The following is a 19,306-nucleotide window of genomic DNA, read 5'->3' as shown; positions in this document are numbered from 1 at the left end:
CAATGTTTCTATATATCTGTAACCTTGTTATGGGCTAAGGGGGCCCAGCCTGAAGGCCAGTTAGGGGGGGATTTGGGGTGAGTGCTTATTTGTGCCCTGGGTACCCCTGGAACTATAGCGGGGTGGCAGTTACAAGCCATGGGGTGATAGAATAAATGGGGTATAAATCAGAGTGAGGGTTGGGGGCTTTAGGGCTCTGGCACACGGGGAGATCAGTCGCCCGCTCACGAGTCTTTTTCGGCGATTTCGGGAAATCGCGCCGCCGCGTGTGCCATCCCGCCGGCGACTTACATGTTCGCCGGTGGGATGGCGGGTCATGACAACTCGGGGAGATTAGTTGCCCGCGAACATGGAGTTTTGTCGCGGGCGACTAATTTCCCCGTGTGCCAGAGCCCTTAGGGGCATAGAAGGGAGGGGCCACTAATAGGATGGGGGGCAAAGTCCCTGTCTCACCCAGGTTTCCTCCCCCCAGGTAAAGAGATTAAGGTCCCAGCCCTAATTACCTGGGAGATATATGAAGTAACCCTGCTGATCCCCTGGTGGGACAGGTTGGGGGGGGTTGGACAGGTTGGGGGTGGGTCACACAGGTTGGGGGGGTGGGACAGGTTGGGGGGGGTGGGACAGGTTGGGGGTGGGTCACACAGGTTGGGGGGGTGGGACAGGTTGGGGGGGGTCACAGACAGGCCTGAGCCCAGGCTTATCCCACATTATCACAGGGACAGACCAAGGCAGCTGGATGAGAGACCAATGGGATGAAGCCTGCAGGGAGTTTCTGGCCCAACCAATCAGTCACCAGGAAGGGAAGGGGGCGCAGGTTTATGGGACTCCCCAACACTTCCATGTGGCTCCCTAAAGGGCAGATAAACCCTACAGAGATACATATAATCCCTGCCATTGCTGGGGGGTGGGACAATATCCTCACAAACACGGACCCCCACGTGGGGCCTAGGGACAGAGCAATATGGCAGCTCCCACCCACACACAATCCCACACTCACTATTAAAGGGGAAATACACTCACATTTTAGGATAAAAACAAGGGATTATGCTCCTCCCACAACCATATTGCGAAATCTGCAGAGGGGACGGGGATTCACCCTACAAACCTGCCCTCCTGCCCCCATCAGGGGCCCAGCCGGGGGCCCCACACTTACCTGGAGCCCGTTGGGATAGACCTCTCCTTCCCCGAGGGAATCCACCAGGTCCTCCTCGTCCAGCGTGGCCCTCTTGTACGCAGACATCTGAAAGGTGAAATGTCCCACAGATTCTCTTAGCGCCTCCATTCCCAGCAGCCAATGGGGGGCCCCGATCCCTCACCTCTCCCGCCTATTTCCTACCCAGCAGCCCCCCTGGAACATTACAGACACAGGGGGTCCCCCTGCAGTTTCCTACAAGTCAGTGACAAGAGGCAATAAGGGGCTCCCTAGGGGACTCTCACTGGCTGGGGGGCTACTACGGGGGGCATGGGGGCTACAAAGGCAAGCGGTGGCCCCGGCTGTATTTGGGGCCCACATTCCAGGGCAGGGATTGGGCAGAAATGAGGGTAAAGTTTTCATGTCGCTCCCTTCTCTCAGCAACTCTTAGCCCCTCCCCCCTTCCATTATTTAGTGTTTGGGGTGGGGCTCAACCACTGAGAGACAGGGAGGGGGGAGGAGAGGCTTCCACTGTTAACCCCTGGTGCCCTGACTCCTGGTATTAACCCTCTGCAGCCCAGAGCTAGAAACAACATGTAGGATCCCCATCAACCAGACCCATTTAATCCCATTTAAACCCTTGGCCCCCAAATATCAACCACTTGGGCACCCTGTGCCCCCCTAAACCAGCCATTCCACCCCCAGTGTAACCCCATGTATCCTAGTCATTTAAGCCCCAGTGTAACCCCAAGTATCACAGTATCTGGTTGCTAGGGTCCAAATGACCTTAGCAACCAGAGAGTGGTTCGGATGAGAGACAGGAATATGAATAGGGGAGGAGTTGAATAGAAAGATAAGGAATAAAAAGTAACAACAACAATAAAACTGGAGCCTCACAGAGCAATAGGGTTTGGCTGCCGGGGTCAGTGACCCCCATTTGGAAGCTGTAACGAGTCATCCGAAGAAAGCAAATAATTAAAAAACTATAAAAAATAATGAAGACCAATTGAAAAGTTGCTTAGAATTGGCCTAACTAAAAGGTGAACCTCCTCTAAGTTACATTTCAGGGCCGAGCAGACACCGACCAATAGGAATCCCAGTTACATTTCTCCCTTATTTACTTCCCCTTTGTATTTGCCGTGGGATCCCCATGCTCCTGTGCAGCAGTGCGAGGGTTAACGGGCTGCACCCTGCCCTGCGGGTCGGTACTTGTGGGCGCAACCCTGTATAGGGAAACACTGGTTCTGATCCGTTACACGGCAAACACCCCGTGGGCAGCAAATCTCACAGCTGCCCCTAAACAACTACCCTGGGGCAGAACTGCACAAAGCAGCCCAGGGAAGGGTTAATGGGACCCCCCCCCCCCACTATACACACAGGGATATGAGAATCAGTTCTGCGCCTCCCACTTCCGCACCTGCACCCCCCAAGCAGAACCGCAACTCCCTGCACCTGCCACAAACATCTGCATTTCTCTTAATGGGCGGAGCCAGCCCGTCACATGGGGCGGATCCTAATCTGTGGCGCTGTCCCAATAGAACCCTTTGGGGAACCAGGGGCCCCTGGCTGGTACTGGGGGGAAGTGGAACTACAGGGTCAGGCTCCAGGCCCCTAAGAAGGCAGATACAGATAAACTACAACTCCCAGCTTGCACCTTGGCAGCTCAGACTCACTACACAATCTGATTGGTGCCTTTATGGGACCCAATCAGCCCCCAGTTACCGCCAGGGGCCCCTATCTCTCTATATGGGGGCCAAGCAACCCCTGGACACGTATGGCCCCAGGGCCACAGACTGAATCTCCCCTGTTATTGGCCAGACGTGTTCCCGCTCGGCGGGGGCCCCGGATAACAGCAGATTAATAAGCAAATGAGCGGCTTATGGGCAAAATAATCCCCACAGGTTGTTACATTAATCCCTCAGTGGGATCCTAAAGGGGAACTTAACCCAAACAGATTAAACTTCTAGCATCTCTGTAGGGTTACTAATAAAGGGGCGAGGGGCCCCCACAGCAGCCATCTCTGTAGGGTTACTAATAAAGGGGTGAGGGGCCCCCACAGCAGCCATCTCTGTAGGGTTACTAATAAAGGGGTGAGGGGCCCCCACAGCAGCCATCTCTGTAGGGTTTCTAATAAAGGGGTGAGGGGCCCCCACAGCAGCCATCTCTGTAGGGTTACTAATAAAGGGGTGGGGGGCCCCCACAGCAGCCATCTCTGTAGGGTTTCTAATAAAGGGGTGGGGGGCCCCCACAGCAGCCATCTCTGTAGGGTTACTAATAAAGGGGTGGGGGGCCCCCACAGCAGCCATCTCTGTAGGGTTACTAATAAAGGGGTGGGGGGCCCCCACAGCAGCCATCTCTGTAGGGTTTCCACAGGTGGGGGATGCCATACTGACTAGAACCTCACTTCCTGGTTATGCACCGAGCAGGAAGTAACGGCTGCAACGGAAAAGGCTTCCCCCAATAAACAACAAATTGTTTCCCCCTCAGGAAACACAAAGCCCCGCCCATCCAGTCTTGGGGTAACCACGAGTATTTAGGGGTTTCAGTTGGGGGTTCCCTCGCTCTCTCAGTACCTCTGCTCTGGGGGGCTTCTCCCTATGATACACCTCCAAGCAAGCCGCCTCAGCACCTAAACACTACAACTCCCAGCAGTCTCTGAAGGCCCCTGGCTGCAGTTCAGAAGACAGAGCCGGAGGCTGAGGAATTGCTATGGCGCCGCCCTACTGCCCAAACAGTCCGAGGCTCTTGGCTCCCAGAGAGGAGGGCAAACAGGGCTGCTGCTGCCACTGCTGGTGTATAACTGCGCCCTGCTATGGGATGTACCAAGCCCCTGCGCTGCAGCCTATTTACTGCCCCCCGGGGGTACAAACAGCAACCTAAACATTCCAAGGCCAGCAGGGAATGCTGGGAACTGTAGTTTACAATGTGGATATTTGCTGTTCAACTCCCAGCACCCTGGCCGGTACCCACAGGAATTTAGCAATGGGCTTTTTAAATCCGTGACAGTTGGGCCACAGCCATTGGCTAGCACCAACCCACTAAGCTCTATAGACCCCTAGTGACCCTCTGAATGTTAAACTACAACAATATTCAGTTGTAACATAGAGCTTTACTTCCCCTTTAAAACATACCCTCCCCCTCCCCTGCAATTAGACACCTAGAGTAATTTCACCTAATTGGTCTCCTTAGGCTTTCAGGCCATTATAGGTGAGGAGCTGGAGGGCCGCAGATACGCAGATCCTGCTGTGACAATTACAGACAGAACTGGCCTATAGAGTGCAGCAAATGTTACAGAACCATGTGCCCTATAGAAGGCAGAGCCTCTAAACCACCCTGTTTCCTTCTTGGGGGGTACTTGGTACCTCCAACTATTGCCCCCGAACCTGCCCCCCCGTTCAGCAAACACACAGGCAGGATTCCCCGCACCAACAGCTGTCTCAGTGCAACTCCCCGCACCTCACACGGCTCTCTGAGCCCCACCCACAATCTGACACGGCGCCGCCCACAGACTGGGATTAAGGGCATGAAATAGAATTACCCCAGTGACACACTTAATCCCATTACCCATCAGCCCATCCCCCTAAATATAGCCCCCGACACTCGGCCAATAGAGAGAGGCCTTGGTGTTCCCTTGGTTCCACAAGGCCAGCAGTCCCTAAACTACACTTCCCAGCATGCACAGCTAGCAGCACCCCAGCGTGGCACCGTTACAAAGGTAGAGAATGTCAGCCATAAAGCAGGGCAGGACTGCTGCAATGTAAGGGAAGGATGGAGGACACACACAGAGTGAGGGAATTTTGTAATAAAAGAAAATTGGATTGACAGGCCCTCAGGCTGGCCCCTTCTCCTGCCCAACATGGTGCCCGCTCTTACCATACAGGCACATCCTCTGCCAATCAGGAGCGGCCCTGTCTGTATCCCAGGCACCCAGACCCACCCAATAGCCACATCCAGCCAATTATAGGAGACCATGTTGCCAAGTTGGCTCAGTTCTGCCCCATGGGCCCCCGTTTGGCCCTTGTGTGGCCCTAAGGGAAATGTAGTCTTTTATAAACAGGATGTTTGAACTCCCCTTTATAGATCCCAAAGGATTCTGGGAGTAGTTACTTCGTTGTCTCATAGCCGGGGGGGCAACACCGACACTCAAACACCCACCCATATGAGCCCCCCTGCCTCTACCCTGCCTGCCAGCCAATCAGGCACTGAGAATCTACACTCACTCCCAGCACTGATACCCTGCCTGCCAGCCAATCAGGCACTGAGAATCCACACTCACTCCCAGCACTGATACCCTGCCTGCCAGCCAATCAGGCACTGAGAATCTACACTCACTCCCAGCACTGATACCCTGCCTGCCAGCCAATCAGGCACTGAGAATCTACACTCACTCCCAGCACTGATACCCTGCCTGCCAGCCAATTAGGTACTGAGAATCTACACTCACTCCCAGCACTGATACCCTGCCTGCCAGCCAATCAGGCACTGAGAATCTACACTCACTCCCAGCACTGATACCCTGCCTGCCAGCCAATCAGGTACTGAGAATCTACACTCACTCCCAGCACTGATACCCTGCCTGCCAGCCAATCAGGCACTGAGAATCTACACTCACTCCCAGCACTGATACCCTGCCTGCCAGCCAATCAGGTACTGAGAATCTACACTCACTCCCAGCACTGATACCCTGCCTGCCAGCCAATCAGGTACTGAGAATCTACACTCACTCCCAGCACTGATACCCTGCCTGCCAGCCAATCAGATACTGAGAATCCACACTCACTCCCAGCACTGATACTCTGCCTGCCAGCCAATCAGATACTGAGAATCTACACTCACTCCCAGCACTGATACCCTGCCTGCCAGCCAATCAGGTACTGAGAATCTACACTCACTCCCAGCACTGATACCCTGCCTGCCAGCCAATCAGGCACTGAGAATCTACACTCACTCCCAGCACTGATACCCTGCCTGCCAGCCAATCAGGCACTGAGAATCTACACTCACTCCCAGCACTGATACCCTGCCTGCCAGCCAATCAGGTACTGAGAATCTACACTCACTCCCAGCACTGATACCCTGCCTGCCAGCCAATCAGGTACTGAGAATCTACACTCACTCCCAGCACTTATACTCTGCCTGCCAGCCAATCAGGCACTGAGAATCCACACTCACTCCCAGCACTGATACCCTGCCTGCCAGCCAATCAGGTACTGAGAATCTACACTCACTCCCAGCACTGATACCCTGCCTGCCAGCCAATCAGGTACTGAGAATCTACACCTGCAAGATCCTTAAATGCCTCTGGCACAGGGGGAGCCCAAGGGCTTATCCCTCCCTCACAGGAACCCAAGGCTCCCAGCCGGCCAGCCCCCCGAGTGAGACAGGAGGACCCCAACCAAACAACTCTGTGCTGCCCCATGTACCCCAAGCCATTATATACCCCCTGTATACTGCCCAGCCCAGCCCATATACCCCCCCATACTGCGCTGCTGGGAGAGTTGCCCCGGGGGTACGTACCGGTCGGGCCGGGGAGAGTCAGTGTAGGGAGCGACCAGAGAGCAGCACCCACCAGCCTGAGGGAGACTGACAGCCACACCGGCCAATGGGCACAGGGAGAGGGGATAACCTAGCAGCTCGGCCAATGATGAACAGGGGCGGGGCAAGGACCTTCCTTTAACCCCTGAGTGCCCAGCGGGGGCGGCAATGTCCGCAGGAAGAGGCAGGGGCTTCTCGGAAAAGAGACAGGGTCCGGGGCAGAAAGTGGGAACCGAGGGGGTCACTTACCGGGCACTTACCGGGCAGGGTTGCTTTGCTGTGAGAGGAGTGCGGAATTCTGGGATTGGTATTTCTCTTACCCTGTGTGGCGCTGGCATTTTATATGGTTGCTAGGGATTTATTACACTGGCAACCCAGGGGCAGTCTGGGAAAGTTAACTGGAGATGAGTAGGATAAGCCTTAGTCTATAAAAGGGGCAGGTTAGCAAGGGCCAGAATAATGCCCCCTAGTAGGGCAGTTGCTCGAATGGCCCCTCTGTAACCTACCGTGTACCTACAGCTTCCCCTTTATACTGAGCTGGGGGGGGTACAGGGGCTGAGCTGGGGGGGTACAGGGGCTGAGCTGGGGGGGTACAGGGGCTGAGCTGGGGGGGGTACAGGGGCTGAGCTGGGGGGGGGGTACAGGGGCTGAGCTGGGGGGGGTACAGGGGCTGAGCTGGGGGGGGGGTACAGGGGCTGAGCTGGGGGGGGTACAGGGGCTGAGCTGGGGGGTACAGGGGCTGAGCTGGGGGGGGTACAGGGGCTGAGCTGGGGGGGGGTACAGGGGCTGAGCTGGGGGGTACAGGGGCTGAGGGGTACAGGGGCTGAGGGGTACAGGGGCTGAGGGGTACAGGGGCTGAGCTGGGGGGTACAGGGGCTGAGCTGGGGGGGTACAGGGGCTGAGCTGGGGGGGTACAGGGGCTGAGCTGGGGGGGTACAGGGGCTGAGCTGGGGGGGGGTACAGGGGCTGAGCTGGGGGGGGTACAGGGGCTGAGCTGGGGGGGTACAGGGGCTGAGCTGGGGGGGGTACAGGGGCTGAGCTGGGGGGGGTACAGGGCGCTGGGGGGGTACAGGGGCTGAGCTGGGGGGTACAGGGGCTGAGCTGGGGGGGTACAGGGGCTGAGCTGGGGGGGTACAGGGGCTGAGCTGGGGGGGTACAGGGGCTGAGCTGGGGGGTACAGGGGCTGAGGGGTACAGGGGCTGAGCTGGGGGGTACAGGGGCTGAGCTGGGGGGGTACAGGGGCTGAGCTGGGGGGGTACAGGGGCTGAGCTGGGGGGGTACAGGGGCTGAACTGGGGGGGGTACAGGGGCTGAACTGGGGGGGGTACAGGGGCTGAACTGGGGGGGGTACAGGGGCTGAACTGGGGGGGGGTACAGGGGCTGAGCTGGGGGGGGTACAGGGGCTGAGCTGGGGGGGTACAGGGGCTGAGCTGGGGGGGTACAGGGGCTGAGCTGGGGGGGTACAGGGGCTGAGCTGGGGGGGTACAGGGGCTGAGCTGGGGGGGTACAGGGGCTGAGCTGGGGGGGTACAGGGGCTGAGCTGGGGGGGTACAGGGGCTGAGCTGGGGGGGTACAGGGGCTGAGCTGGGGGGTACAGGGGCTGAGCTGGGGGGGTACAGGGGCTGAGCTGGGGGGGGTACAGGGGCTGAGCTGGGGGGGGTACAGGGGCTGAGCTGGGGGGGTACAGGGGCTGAGCTGGGGGGGTACAGGGGCTGAGCTGGGGGGGTACAGGGGCTGAGCTGGGGGGGTACAGGGGCTGAGCTGGGGGGGTACAGGGGCTGAGCTGGGGGGTACAGGGGCTGAGCTGGGGGGTACAGGGGCTGAGGGGTACAGGGGCTGAGGGGTACAGGGGCTGAGGGGTACAGGGGCTGAGGGGTACAGGGGCTGAGCTGGGGGGGTACAGGGGCTGAACTGGGGGGGTACAGGGGCTGAACTGGGGGGGGTACAGGGGCTGAACTGGGGGGGGTACAGGGGCTGAACTGGGGGGGGTACAGGGGCTGAACTGGGGGGGGTACAGGGGCTGAACTGGGGGGGGGTACAGGGGCTGAGCTGGGGGGGGTACAGGGGCTGAGCTGGGGGGGGTACAGGGGCTGGGGGGGTACAGGGGCTGGGGGGGTACAGGGGCTGAGCTGGGGGGGTACAGGGGCTGAGCTGGGGGGGGTACAGGGGCTGAGCTGGGGGGTACAGGGGCTGAGCTGGGGGGTACAGGGGCTGAGCTGGGGGGGGTACAGGGGCTGAGCTGGGGGGGGTACAGGGGCTGAGCTGGGGGGGGTACAGGGGCTGAGCTGGGGGGGGTACAGGGGCTGAGCTGGGGGGGGTACAGGGGCTGAGCTGGGGGGGTACAGGGGCTGAGCTGGGGGGGTACAGGGGCTGAGGGGTACAGGGGCTGAGCTGGGGGGGTACAGGGGCTGAGCTGGGGGGTACAGGGGCTGAGCTGGGGGGTACAGGGGCTGAGCTGGGGGGTACAGGGGCTGAGCTGGGGGGGTGCAGAGGAGTCAGTTTAGGTGAGGGGGGTAGTTATGCTGTGGGTTGGGGTGCAGTGGAGCTCAACTGAGCTCTGGGGGGAGGGTAATCTTTCTGCCCCGGGGGTAGATTTCCCCATTGTTCCCCCCCTGGAGCCTGTGAGTGAGTGGGACAGGAGGGCACCATTCTGCCCCGGGGGTAGATTTCCCCATTGTTCCCCCCTGCAGCCTGTGAGTGAGTGGGACAGGAGGGCACCATTCTGCCCCGGGGGTAGATTTCCCCCTGTGAGTGAGTGGGACAGGAGGGCACCATTCTGCCCCGGGGGTAGATTTCCCCCCTGTGAGTGAGTGGGACAGGAGGGCACCATTCTGCCCCGGGGGTAGATTTCCCCCCTGTGAGTGAGTGGGACAGGAGGGCACCATTCTGCCCCGGGGTAGATTTCCCCCCTGTGAGTGAGTGGAACGGCCCCTGTTTGGGCCCCACAGCTCAGGCCTCTGTATCTGCACAAACAGTGAGACGTTCCCATTCGGGCAGATAAGGGGGGGGGCAGGGAAACATAAAGAGGGAGGAGCCTCCATGTGACTTATCAGGGGAAACACTGAGTCACCCCCCCCCCCCAACACCTGTTTCCTCAGAGAAATTCTCCTCTAATCTCACGTTAAGTTCCCCTATGGGCCCAGCAGTGACTCCCGGGGGGGGGGGGGGGGTCACACACGGAAAGATCCGCTCGTTTGGCGAGGTCTCCCCAATATGGCCGCCTTGGGGGGTAACGATTGGATCTCATTGGTGGGACTGCCCCAACAACCCTATGCACCCCTAGCCCCCTGGGGTTTGTTAAAACTGGGGGGGGGTCTCGGTGTAGTTGCACCCATGGGTGGGCTTCCCCCCCCCCCATGGTGTTTCTGTTTGGCACTTCCTGTTTTGCAAAAGTTGGGGACAGAACCCCCCCCAGGTTGGGAATGGTAGTGGCCAATACAAAGCAGGACTCACACACTGTACAGACTGGCGGGGGGGGACACACAATATTGGGTGACTTTCCCAAGAGTTGGGAAGATTTGGGACCCCCCACGGTAGCAGAGGGGGGGCAGGAAGTGGGGGTGTTTGTTTAGTTGCACAAATTATCCCTTCAGTTTCAAAGGGAAGCGCAAGTGTTTTTATTAGATTTAATCTTCTCTCCGGGAGCCAAATTCCTGGGTTTATCCCCCCCCCCCACGCTCTTCTTTCACAAGTCAGGGGGGGCAGGATGGAAATCAAGGGGGGGGGGGGAAACACGGGTGGTTGGTACACATCACTTAGGTGGGGGGGTACAGGAAGTACAGAGAATCAGAGCTCTGTACCTGGGTAAGTACTGGGGGGAGATTGGATTCACTTACCCAGGGGGGGGGGGGTTCCTGTCTGACCATGGGAAAGAGAGCAGCCCAGGAGCAGGAAGTACAGAGAATCAGAGCTCTGTACCTGGGTAAGTACTGGGGGGAGATTGGATTCACTTACCCGGGGGGGGGGGGTTCCTGCCTGACCATGGGAAAGAGAGCAGCCCAGGAGCAGGAAGTACAGAGAATCAGAGCTCTGTACCTGGGTAAGTACTGGGGGGAGATTGGATTCACTTACCCAGGGGGGGGGTTCCTGTCTGACCATGGGAAAGAGAGCAGCCCAGGAGCAGGAAGTACAGAGAATCAGAGCTCTGTACCTGGGTAAGTACTGGGGGGAGATTGGATTCACTTACCCAGGGGGGGGGGGTTCCTGTCTGACCATGGGAAAGAGAGCAGCCCAGGAGCAGGAAGTACAGAGAATCAGAGCTCTGTACCCGGGTAAGTACTGGGGGGAGATTGGATTCACTTACCCAGGAGGAGATCCCTGTCTGACCATGGGAAAGAGAGCAGCCCAGGAGCAGGAAGTACAGAGAATCAGAGCTCTGTACCCGGGTAAGTACTGGGGGGAGATTGGATTCCCTTACCCAGGGGGGGTTCCTGCCTGACCATGGGAAAGAGAGCAGCCCAGGAGCAGGAAGTACAGAGAATTGGAGTGCTGTACCTGGGTAAGTACTGGGGGAGAGCTGGCTCCTCCCCTTAGCATATTAGCGATCCAGTGGGTCACAAAGCAGGATCTCTGCGCCATTATAATGGAATGAGTACTCAGGAGTAGGACTGGCTCACTGGCCACAGAGTTGTGTGGAGCTTTCTGTAACCAGTGCCTATATAACGAGGAATTCTAGCTGAACTACAGCTCCCAGAATGCACAGTCTGCCTTCCCCCCACTGGATGGATGGAGGACCCCATTGGCTCATTGATGCAGTCCTCACCCCATTAGCAGGCCCAGACTAGCAAACTATTGAGTGCTATTCTGATACCTACTGGGAGCTGCTATCTTGCTCCCTTCCCATTGTTCTGCTGATCGGCTGCTGGGGGTGAGGGGGGGGGATATCACTCCAACTTGCAGCGCAGCAGTAAAGTGTGCCTGAGTCTGAGCTTTCAGCCAGCGCTACACATTAGAACTGCTTTCAGCTAACCTATTGTTTCTCCTACTCCCATGTAACTGGAGGAGTCCCAAGCCGGACTTGGATTTCTTACTATTGAGTGCTATTCTGATACCTACTGGGAGCTGCTATCTTGCTCCCTTCCCATTGTTCTGCATGTTTTCCCATAACTGTTCCTTTACATAACTGTATTTATCTACCCCCGGGCGTACTGTTGGGTCACATGGGATAAAGGGCAAATGTGCAGCAGAAAGACACAACAAACAAACAGCAAGTTCTGCCCCAGGGCCAGGAGTACGAGGCGCCCAATGTCTGGAACACAATGTTCTATTACCAGGGGGTCACACCGCCCTCTGCTGGGGAAATGAGCTCAGAGCACCCCTTGCATTTCCTATAGACAAGTATCACACTGGGTGGGGCTTCTTCTCCCCACAGAGGTGTCTCCCCCATCTGGTGTCTCAGGGTACTGTCCTGCCATGGGTCCCAGTAGCCATGCAGTGTCCAATCAGACTGCAGCAAACAGTTTAGGTTTCCCAGGGCACTGGGAATGTGGGGCCCTCGGCACTGGGAACGTGGGGCCCTCGGCACTGGGAACGTGGGGCCCTCGGCACTGGGAACGTGGGGCCCTCGGCACTGGGAACGTGGGGCCCTCGGCACTGGGAACGTGGGGCCCTCGGCACTGGGAATGTGGGGCCCTCGGCACTGGGAATGTGGGGCCCTCGGGGGATTCTGCATTTGGGAAAAAGAAGGCAAGTGGAGATATTTGGGAGAGTCAGGAAAACGAATCCCCTTTATACAACATTGGCTTTTGTGGGTATCCGTTATGTTCTTTTCCCAAGAGCTTACAATCTATGGTTGCTTAAAGTGCCACATATACCGAGAGGGCAATCTGAAGTTTCAGACAGAAGGAAATTAGGGGAGAAAGGACAGAAGTCGTACATCCCCAACCCCTCCCACAACTTCCCAGCCCCCCCTGTAACTCCCCTTCCTTGTACCTATCTAATGTATCTGCCAGTACCACTGATTCAGGGGGGGGGGATCCCACAACTTCCCAGCCCCCCCTGTAACTCCCCTTCCTTGTACCTATCTAATGTATCTGCCAGTACCACTGATTCAGGGGGGGGGGATCCCACAACTTCCCAGCCCCCCCTGTAACTCCCCTTCCTTGTACCTATCTAATGTATCTGCCAGTACCACTGATTCAGTGGGGGATCCCACAACTTCCCAGCCCCCCCCTGTAACTCCCCTTCCTTGTACCTATCTAATATATCTGCCAGTACCACTGATTCAGGGGGGGGATCCCACAACTTCCCAGCCCCCCCTGTAACTCCCCTTCCTTGTACCTATCTAATGTATCTGCCAGTACCACTGATTCAGGGGGGGGGGATCCCACAACTTCCCAGCCCCCCTGTAACTCCCCTTCCTTGTACCTATCTAATGTATCTGCCAGTACCACTGATTCAGGGGGGGATCCCACAACTTCCCAGCCCCCCTGTAACCCCCCTTCCTTGTACCTATCTAATGTATCTGTCAGTACCACTGATTCAGGGGGGGGATCCCACAACTTCCCAGCCCCCCCTGTAACTCCCCTTCCTTGTACCTATCTAATGTATCTGCCAGTACCACTGATTCAGGGGGGGGGATCCCACAACTTCCCAGCCCCCCCTGTAACTCCCCTTCCTTGTACCTATCTAATGTATCTGCCAGTACCACTGATTCAGGGGGGGGGGATCCCACAACTTCCCAGCCCCCCCTGTAACTCCCCTTCCTTGTACCTATCTAATGTATCTGCCAGTACCACTGATTCAGGGGGGGGGGATCCCACAACTTCCCAGCCCCCCTGTAACTCCCCTTCCTTGTACCTATCTAATGTATCTGCCAGTACCACTGATTCAGGGGGGGGGATCCCACAACTTCCAGCCCCCCCCTGTAACTCCCCTTCCTTGTACCTATCTAATGTATCTGCCAGTACCACTGATTCAGGGGGGGGATCCCACAACTTCCCAGCCCCCCTGTAACTCCCCTTCCTTGTACCTATCTAATGTATCTGCCAGTACCACTGATTCAGGGGGGGGGGATCCCACAACTTCCCAGCCCCCCTGTAACTCCCCTTCCTTGTACCTATCTAATGTATCTGCCAGTACCACTGATTCAGGGGGGGGATCCCACAACTTCCCAGCCCCCCTGTAACTCCCCTTCCTTGTACCTATCTAATGTATCTGCCAGTACCACTGATTCAGGGGGGGGGATCCCACAACTTCCCAGCCCCCCCTGTAACTCCCCTTCCTTGTACCTATCTAATGTATCTGCCAGTACCACTGATTCAGGGGGGGGGATCCCACAACTTCCCAGCCCCCCCTGTAACTCCCCTTCCTTGTACCTATCTAATGTATCTGCCAGTACCACTGATTCAGGGGGGGGGGGGATCCCACAACTTCCCAGCCCCCCTGTAACTCCCCTTCCTTGTACCTATCTAATGTATCTGCCAGTACCACTGATTCAGGGGGGGGGAATCCCACAACTTCCCAGCCCCCCCTGTAACTCCCCTTCCTTGTACCTATCTAATGTATCTGCCAGTACCACTGATTCAGGGGGGGGGGATCCCACAACTTCCCAGCCCCCCTGTAATCCCCCTTCCTTGTACCTATCTAATGTATCTGCCAGTACCACTGATTCAGGGGGGGGGGATCCCACAACTTCCCAGCCCCCCTGTAACTCCCCTTCCTTGTACCTATCTAATGTATCTGCCAGTACCACTGATTCAGGGGGGGGGGATCCCACAACTTCCCAGCCCCCCCTGTAACTCCCCTTCCTTGTACCTATCTAATGTATCTGCCAGTACCACTGATTCAGGGGGGGGGGGATCCCACAACTTCCCAGCCCCCCTGTAACTCCCCTTCCTTGTACCTATCTAATGTATCTGCCAGTACCACTGATTCAGGGGGGGGGGGAGCCCACAACTTCCCAGCCCCCCTGTAACTCCCCTTCCTTGTACCTATCTAATGTATCTGCCAGTACCACTGATTCAGGGGGGGGATCCCACAACTTCCCAGCCCCCCCTGTAACTCCCCTTCCTTGTACCTATCTAATGTATCTGCCAGTACCACTGATTCAGGGGGGGATCCCACAACTTCCCAGCCCCCCCTGTAACTCCCCTTCCTTGTACCTATCTAATGTATCTGCCAGTACCACTGATTCAGGGGGGGGGGGGAGCCCACAACTTCCCAGCCCCCCTGTAACTCCCCTTCCTTGTACCTATCTAATGTATCTGCCAGTACCACTGATTCAGGGGGGGGGATCCCACAACTTCCCAGCCCCCCTGTAACCCCCCTTCCTTGTACCTATCTAATGTATCTGCCAGTACCACTGATTCAGGGGGGGGGATCCCACAACTTCCCAGCCCCCCTGTAACTCCCCTTCCTTGTACCTATCTAATGTATCTGCCAGTACCACTGATTCAGGGGGGGGGATCCTACCCCCCCTTAACTGCCCCTTCCCCAGTGTAACCAATCCCAACTGGGCCAGCCTTTCCCCATAACTGAGCCCATTCCCTTTATCAGCTTAGTCGCTCTTCCCTGTACTTTCTCTATTTCATTACTGCCCCCCCCCTTATATATTTATATATAGTGACCCCCCCTTAACTGCCCCCCCCCCCCAGTGTAACCAATCCCAACTGGGCCAGCCTTTCCCCATAACTGAGCCCATTCCCTTTATCAGCTTAGTCGCTCTTCCCTGTACTTTCTCTATTTCATTACTGCCCCCCCCTTATATATTTATATATAGTGACCCCCCCCTTAACTGCCCCCCCCCCCCCCCAGTGTAACCAATCCCAACTGGGCCAGCCTTTCCCCATAACTGAGCCCATTACACTATATTTTCCCACTGGCACCAATGTATTTCTTGTCCCTGCAATGCTCTTCCCTGGCCACAAGGTGGAACCCCTGTTCCCTTGATGCCTAAGCCAGAGGGAGGGGTAAGGGGGGCACAAGGTGATTCAGAATTCCAGCTCGGCATGAGGGGTTCTATTGGAACTTGTGCAGCCGGTACCAGTGATATAAGGTTCTGGGCCAATATAAGGTTCTGACGTGGCCGCTCTAGCCTGTCGGACCTCTATCCCTCAGGCATAAAACTTGGGGGGTTTGTTCCAAGGAATACCCCCCCCAATGGTTGTGCCTAAGGGCCCCTTTCCAATGAGCCCCTTTCCGTACCCCCAACCCCTCCATTCACCTACAGGAACCCATCTGTGGGACGTCGGCGCAGCAGTTGCCCCGGGCGGTCGGTGCAAGTAGGAACCTGCCCATAAATCTGCCCTCAGTGCAAGTGGAGCAAACACCGCGTTCCCTAAGTGGCTCCTGAGTGAGTCGGCCGCACCCCGTGGGGGCAGGAACATTGCACAACTGGGCATGTCAATCAGTAGCGGCGTCTCCCTGGCAATGGCACCCCAATAACCCCGCCCCCGGCTCCACTGTCTGATACCCCCCATTATAAGTCCCGGGGCAGGTAGGGTGGGTGGGGGCACAAGATAAACTAGAAATGGGCAGGGGGCACAAGATAAACTAGGGATGGGCAGGGGGCATTATGTGAATGGTGCCAGTCGGCCAAAGCAGGGACCCCCCCTGGGGCAAACAATGCCTTTTGGGACATGATTGGCTGCGGATATGGGGGAGGAGCCAGATCCCTTATCTGCATCACCAGGTTATGGCACAGTGGGGTCCCCAAAGGGGGACTTGCCCAGTTTGGCCACCCACACACCGGGCACAACTGGATGCCAGTGGAGGATCATGCACAGCAGACAGGAAAGGGCCACACTGGATTGGATGCCATTGGGGCAGCCTCATACCATGGCCAATCAGCTGGCACCCTGGTCTGGAGGGGCTGAGTTGGCAGAGCTGACCAGTGGTACCCGCCATGTTCTGGGCAGCCCTTGGCAGATGGGTACCAGTTGGATAAAGCGGTACCCATCTGCCAGGGTGCCACAGCCTGAGATGCCAATTAAAGGCACAGTTGTCCCTGAGTATCATAATAACTGGCACTGGCGCCAATGCCCTTATGTATAGAGACGGTGCCAAGGTGCCAACCATTGTCCAGCGAGGAGAGAGACGGCTCTTTAGAAATAAATGAATAAAAGTAACTAAGGGGCATGAGGAAATCAGTCATAGCTTCCCCTTTAAAAGATGCTACCCCCCCCCCCCCCCGAGACTGGAAAATATTAAAGAAGTGGAAATGTGGCGAGTGGAGGGGAAGGGTATAGGGGAAGTGGGCACGAGTGGCACCAACGGGGCATTTGTTTCCTCTTTCCTTTAGCCACTGGCACCGGGGCCCCACCCTCCCCAATAATCCCCTGCCGCCCTGGCTACTGATCCTATTGGTTGGCAGTACTAAGCACTGGGCATACAGGGCGGCAGAGCCAAGTGGGCACAATCATGGGCCCCTTTGTGCCCCGTTCCAGCCGGGCACAGGAAGCTATTGCCCCTCTCACGTGACTAAATGGGCAGAATTGTGTGTAGTTGCCCCTTTGCACTGGGCCACACGGAACCTTCAGTTCTGCAGAGCATGGAGGTGGCACCGGGGCACGGCCAGAGGGCACACGAGGACGCCACGCCCATACTGTGTCGGTACAACGGCATCAGAGCTGCACCTGCCCCACCCGGCTAATTGCCTCATCCGCTGCTCCGCCCCTCTGGGGCCCCCGGGGGTCACAATGAACTTGTGCCCTGCCACTCCCTGCCCCTAACCAGTCACATGACGTGCCAACAAGGGGCAGAGCATTTGCTGACTGAACTCGGGCACCGTATGTAGCGGCACAGCCTGACAAAATACCCTCAGGGACCCCCGTAACCTTTCCCTCCTGGCTGGGGCCCCTGCGCTATTTCCACCATAGATGTGGGTGATTGGCACCCATAAAGCAGGTGGGTACCGCTGGCACCAAATGCCAACCCTGAGGGGCAAAGGGCAAATCACCTCCAATTTGTGCCCAACCCTGCTTAATGCACCCCAGTAACGGGGGTATTTATTACCACTGCAGACACCGGTGACATTGCCCATAGCAACCAATCAGATATTTGCTTTGGTCTTGTAACTTGTACTGTAGGTGACCGATCAAATGTAATTGCTGATTGGTTGCTATGGGCAACATTCCCGGTGATGTTTGTCTCCAATATTAATAAATACGCCCCCAAACGTCTCTCTACTGCACCAAATCCCATAATGCACCTGGCTCCAAAGGCCCCTTATATAACTTATTGGGGTGCCTCTCCCGCCTTGGCCCATATCCCCCAAGTCGGCGTTTCCCACAGACTCGCCCCGATACCCACAATTCCAAGCGTCACAGTAATGCACCGAACTGATGTTCCCAATCATGTGACTCACAATGCTCCCTTCCTATTGGTCGCAGTATAAATGCAGAAGCCAAACTGCCATGTTTGCCCCATAAAAGCGACAGTAACGCCCAAGCGCTGAAAGGCTGATTAAAGGGGAACTCCACCCAAACTTATTTATTTTGCACATAAATAAAATGATGGTGAAAGTTATTTGTAAATAGAATTGCTATTGATATCAGTATTTGCCTGGCTGCTTATATTCTCTGCACTGCTGGTTCTGACTCCTGACAGGCCCGACCCATATAAAGGCTTCATGTAGTCACATGACTAACATTCCATACATACTAAGGAGATTTAACCCTTGCAAGGGTCGGATCTAGGATTCAATGCAAATACAGAATTTTATTGGTTCTGGCACAGAGCGGTACCGCACACAGCGGGTCAGAGTTCTAATACGTTCTTAGCTTGTTCCATGGGGAACGGAACCGCAGAACCGCAGCCCCACAGGGATAGCCGCCCTATGAACCATATTCCATTCAATTAATTCAAATTAAATCTGCATTTCCTGGCACAGGCTCAGCGGGCACAGGCTCAGCGGGCACAGGGCACAGGCAGAACCGGTCCTGCAAGCACCCAAACCCACCACTAGGGGGCAATGCCTTTACATGTACATATCCCCCATGTAACAGAGGCGCCTGGGGCCGCTGCCCGCACATCAGTTGGCAAGGTTGGGCAGATGAGGGAGGCTTGGCCTTGGCACCCTGGCACGGTGGCCCCAATATGAGCAGTCAGTTCTCCCTCAGGGCAGTTAATCAGCCGGATAATGCTACATAGTGTCAGGGGTCGGAACAGGCAGTGCAGGGAATACACACACGCTCCCTACCCATGGGGCCGAGGGCACTAACATGGCACTGCAGTCAGAAAGGGTGGCAGAATCTACACCAATCAGTGTGAGTGCCCCCCGGTGTGATACAGAGCCCAATAATACAGGATAGAATGAATGAGAGAGAAGGGATAGTGTGTGCCCAACGCCAACCCCTGGCACTGCCAACCCCTGGCACCGTGTATCTACTGGTCAGCACCTACCAAGCTCTCCTTCTGTACCATGCCCCCAGTGTGCCAATAGGCTGTGTATCTGCCCCTAATGTGCCAATAGGCTGTGTATCTGCCCCTAATGTGCCAATAGGCTGTGTATCTGCCCCAAGTGTGCCAATAGGCTGTGTATCTGCCCCTAATGTGCCAATAGGCTGTGTATCTGCCCCTAATGTGCCAATAGGCTGTGTATCTGCCCCATATATGCCAATAGCTTGTGTATCCAATGGCTGTGTACTGCCCCAAGTGCCATAGGCTGTGTATCTGCCCTAATGTGCCAATAGGCTGTGGT

The 19,306-nt window shown here is 56.6% G+C and overlaps 1 protein-coding gene across 2 annotated transcripts in view; it reads right to left on the bottom strand.

The window, feature by feature from the left end:
- Positions 1-19,306, bottom strand: part of ece1 (endothelin converting enzyme 1) — a 67,971-nt gene that overhangs the window by 16,524 nt on the left and 32,141 nt on the right. The window contains exons 1-2 of one of the 2 annotated variants that reach the window (XM_031906453.1): positions 6,650-6,753; positions 1,154-1,240 (exon numbers count right to left, since the gene is read on the bottom strand). In XM_031906453.1, coding sequence (XP_031762313.1) covers positions 1,154-1,240 — 87 coding nt within the window. In that variant the 5' untranslated portion in view covers positions 6,650-6,753. Of the gene's footprint in view, positions 1-1,153; positions 1,241-6,649; positions 6,754-19,306 lie in introns of those variants that run through there. The other variant, XM_031906452.1, reaches the window with a different exon arrangement.

The sequence above is a fragment of the Xenopus tropicalis genome, chromosome 7 (assembly GCF_000004195.4).
Source record: "Xenopus tropicalis strain Nigerian chromosome 7, UCB_Xtro_10.0, whole genome shotgun sequence".
NCBI lineage: Eukaryota > Metazoa > Chordata > Amphibia > Anura > Pipidae > Xenopus > Xenopus tropicalis.
The sequence above is the reverse complement of the archived record's forward strand: the minus strand, read 5'-3'. Positions and strand labels throughout refer to the sequence as shown.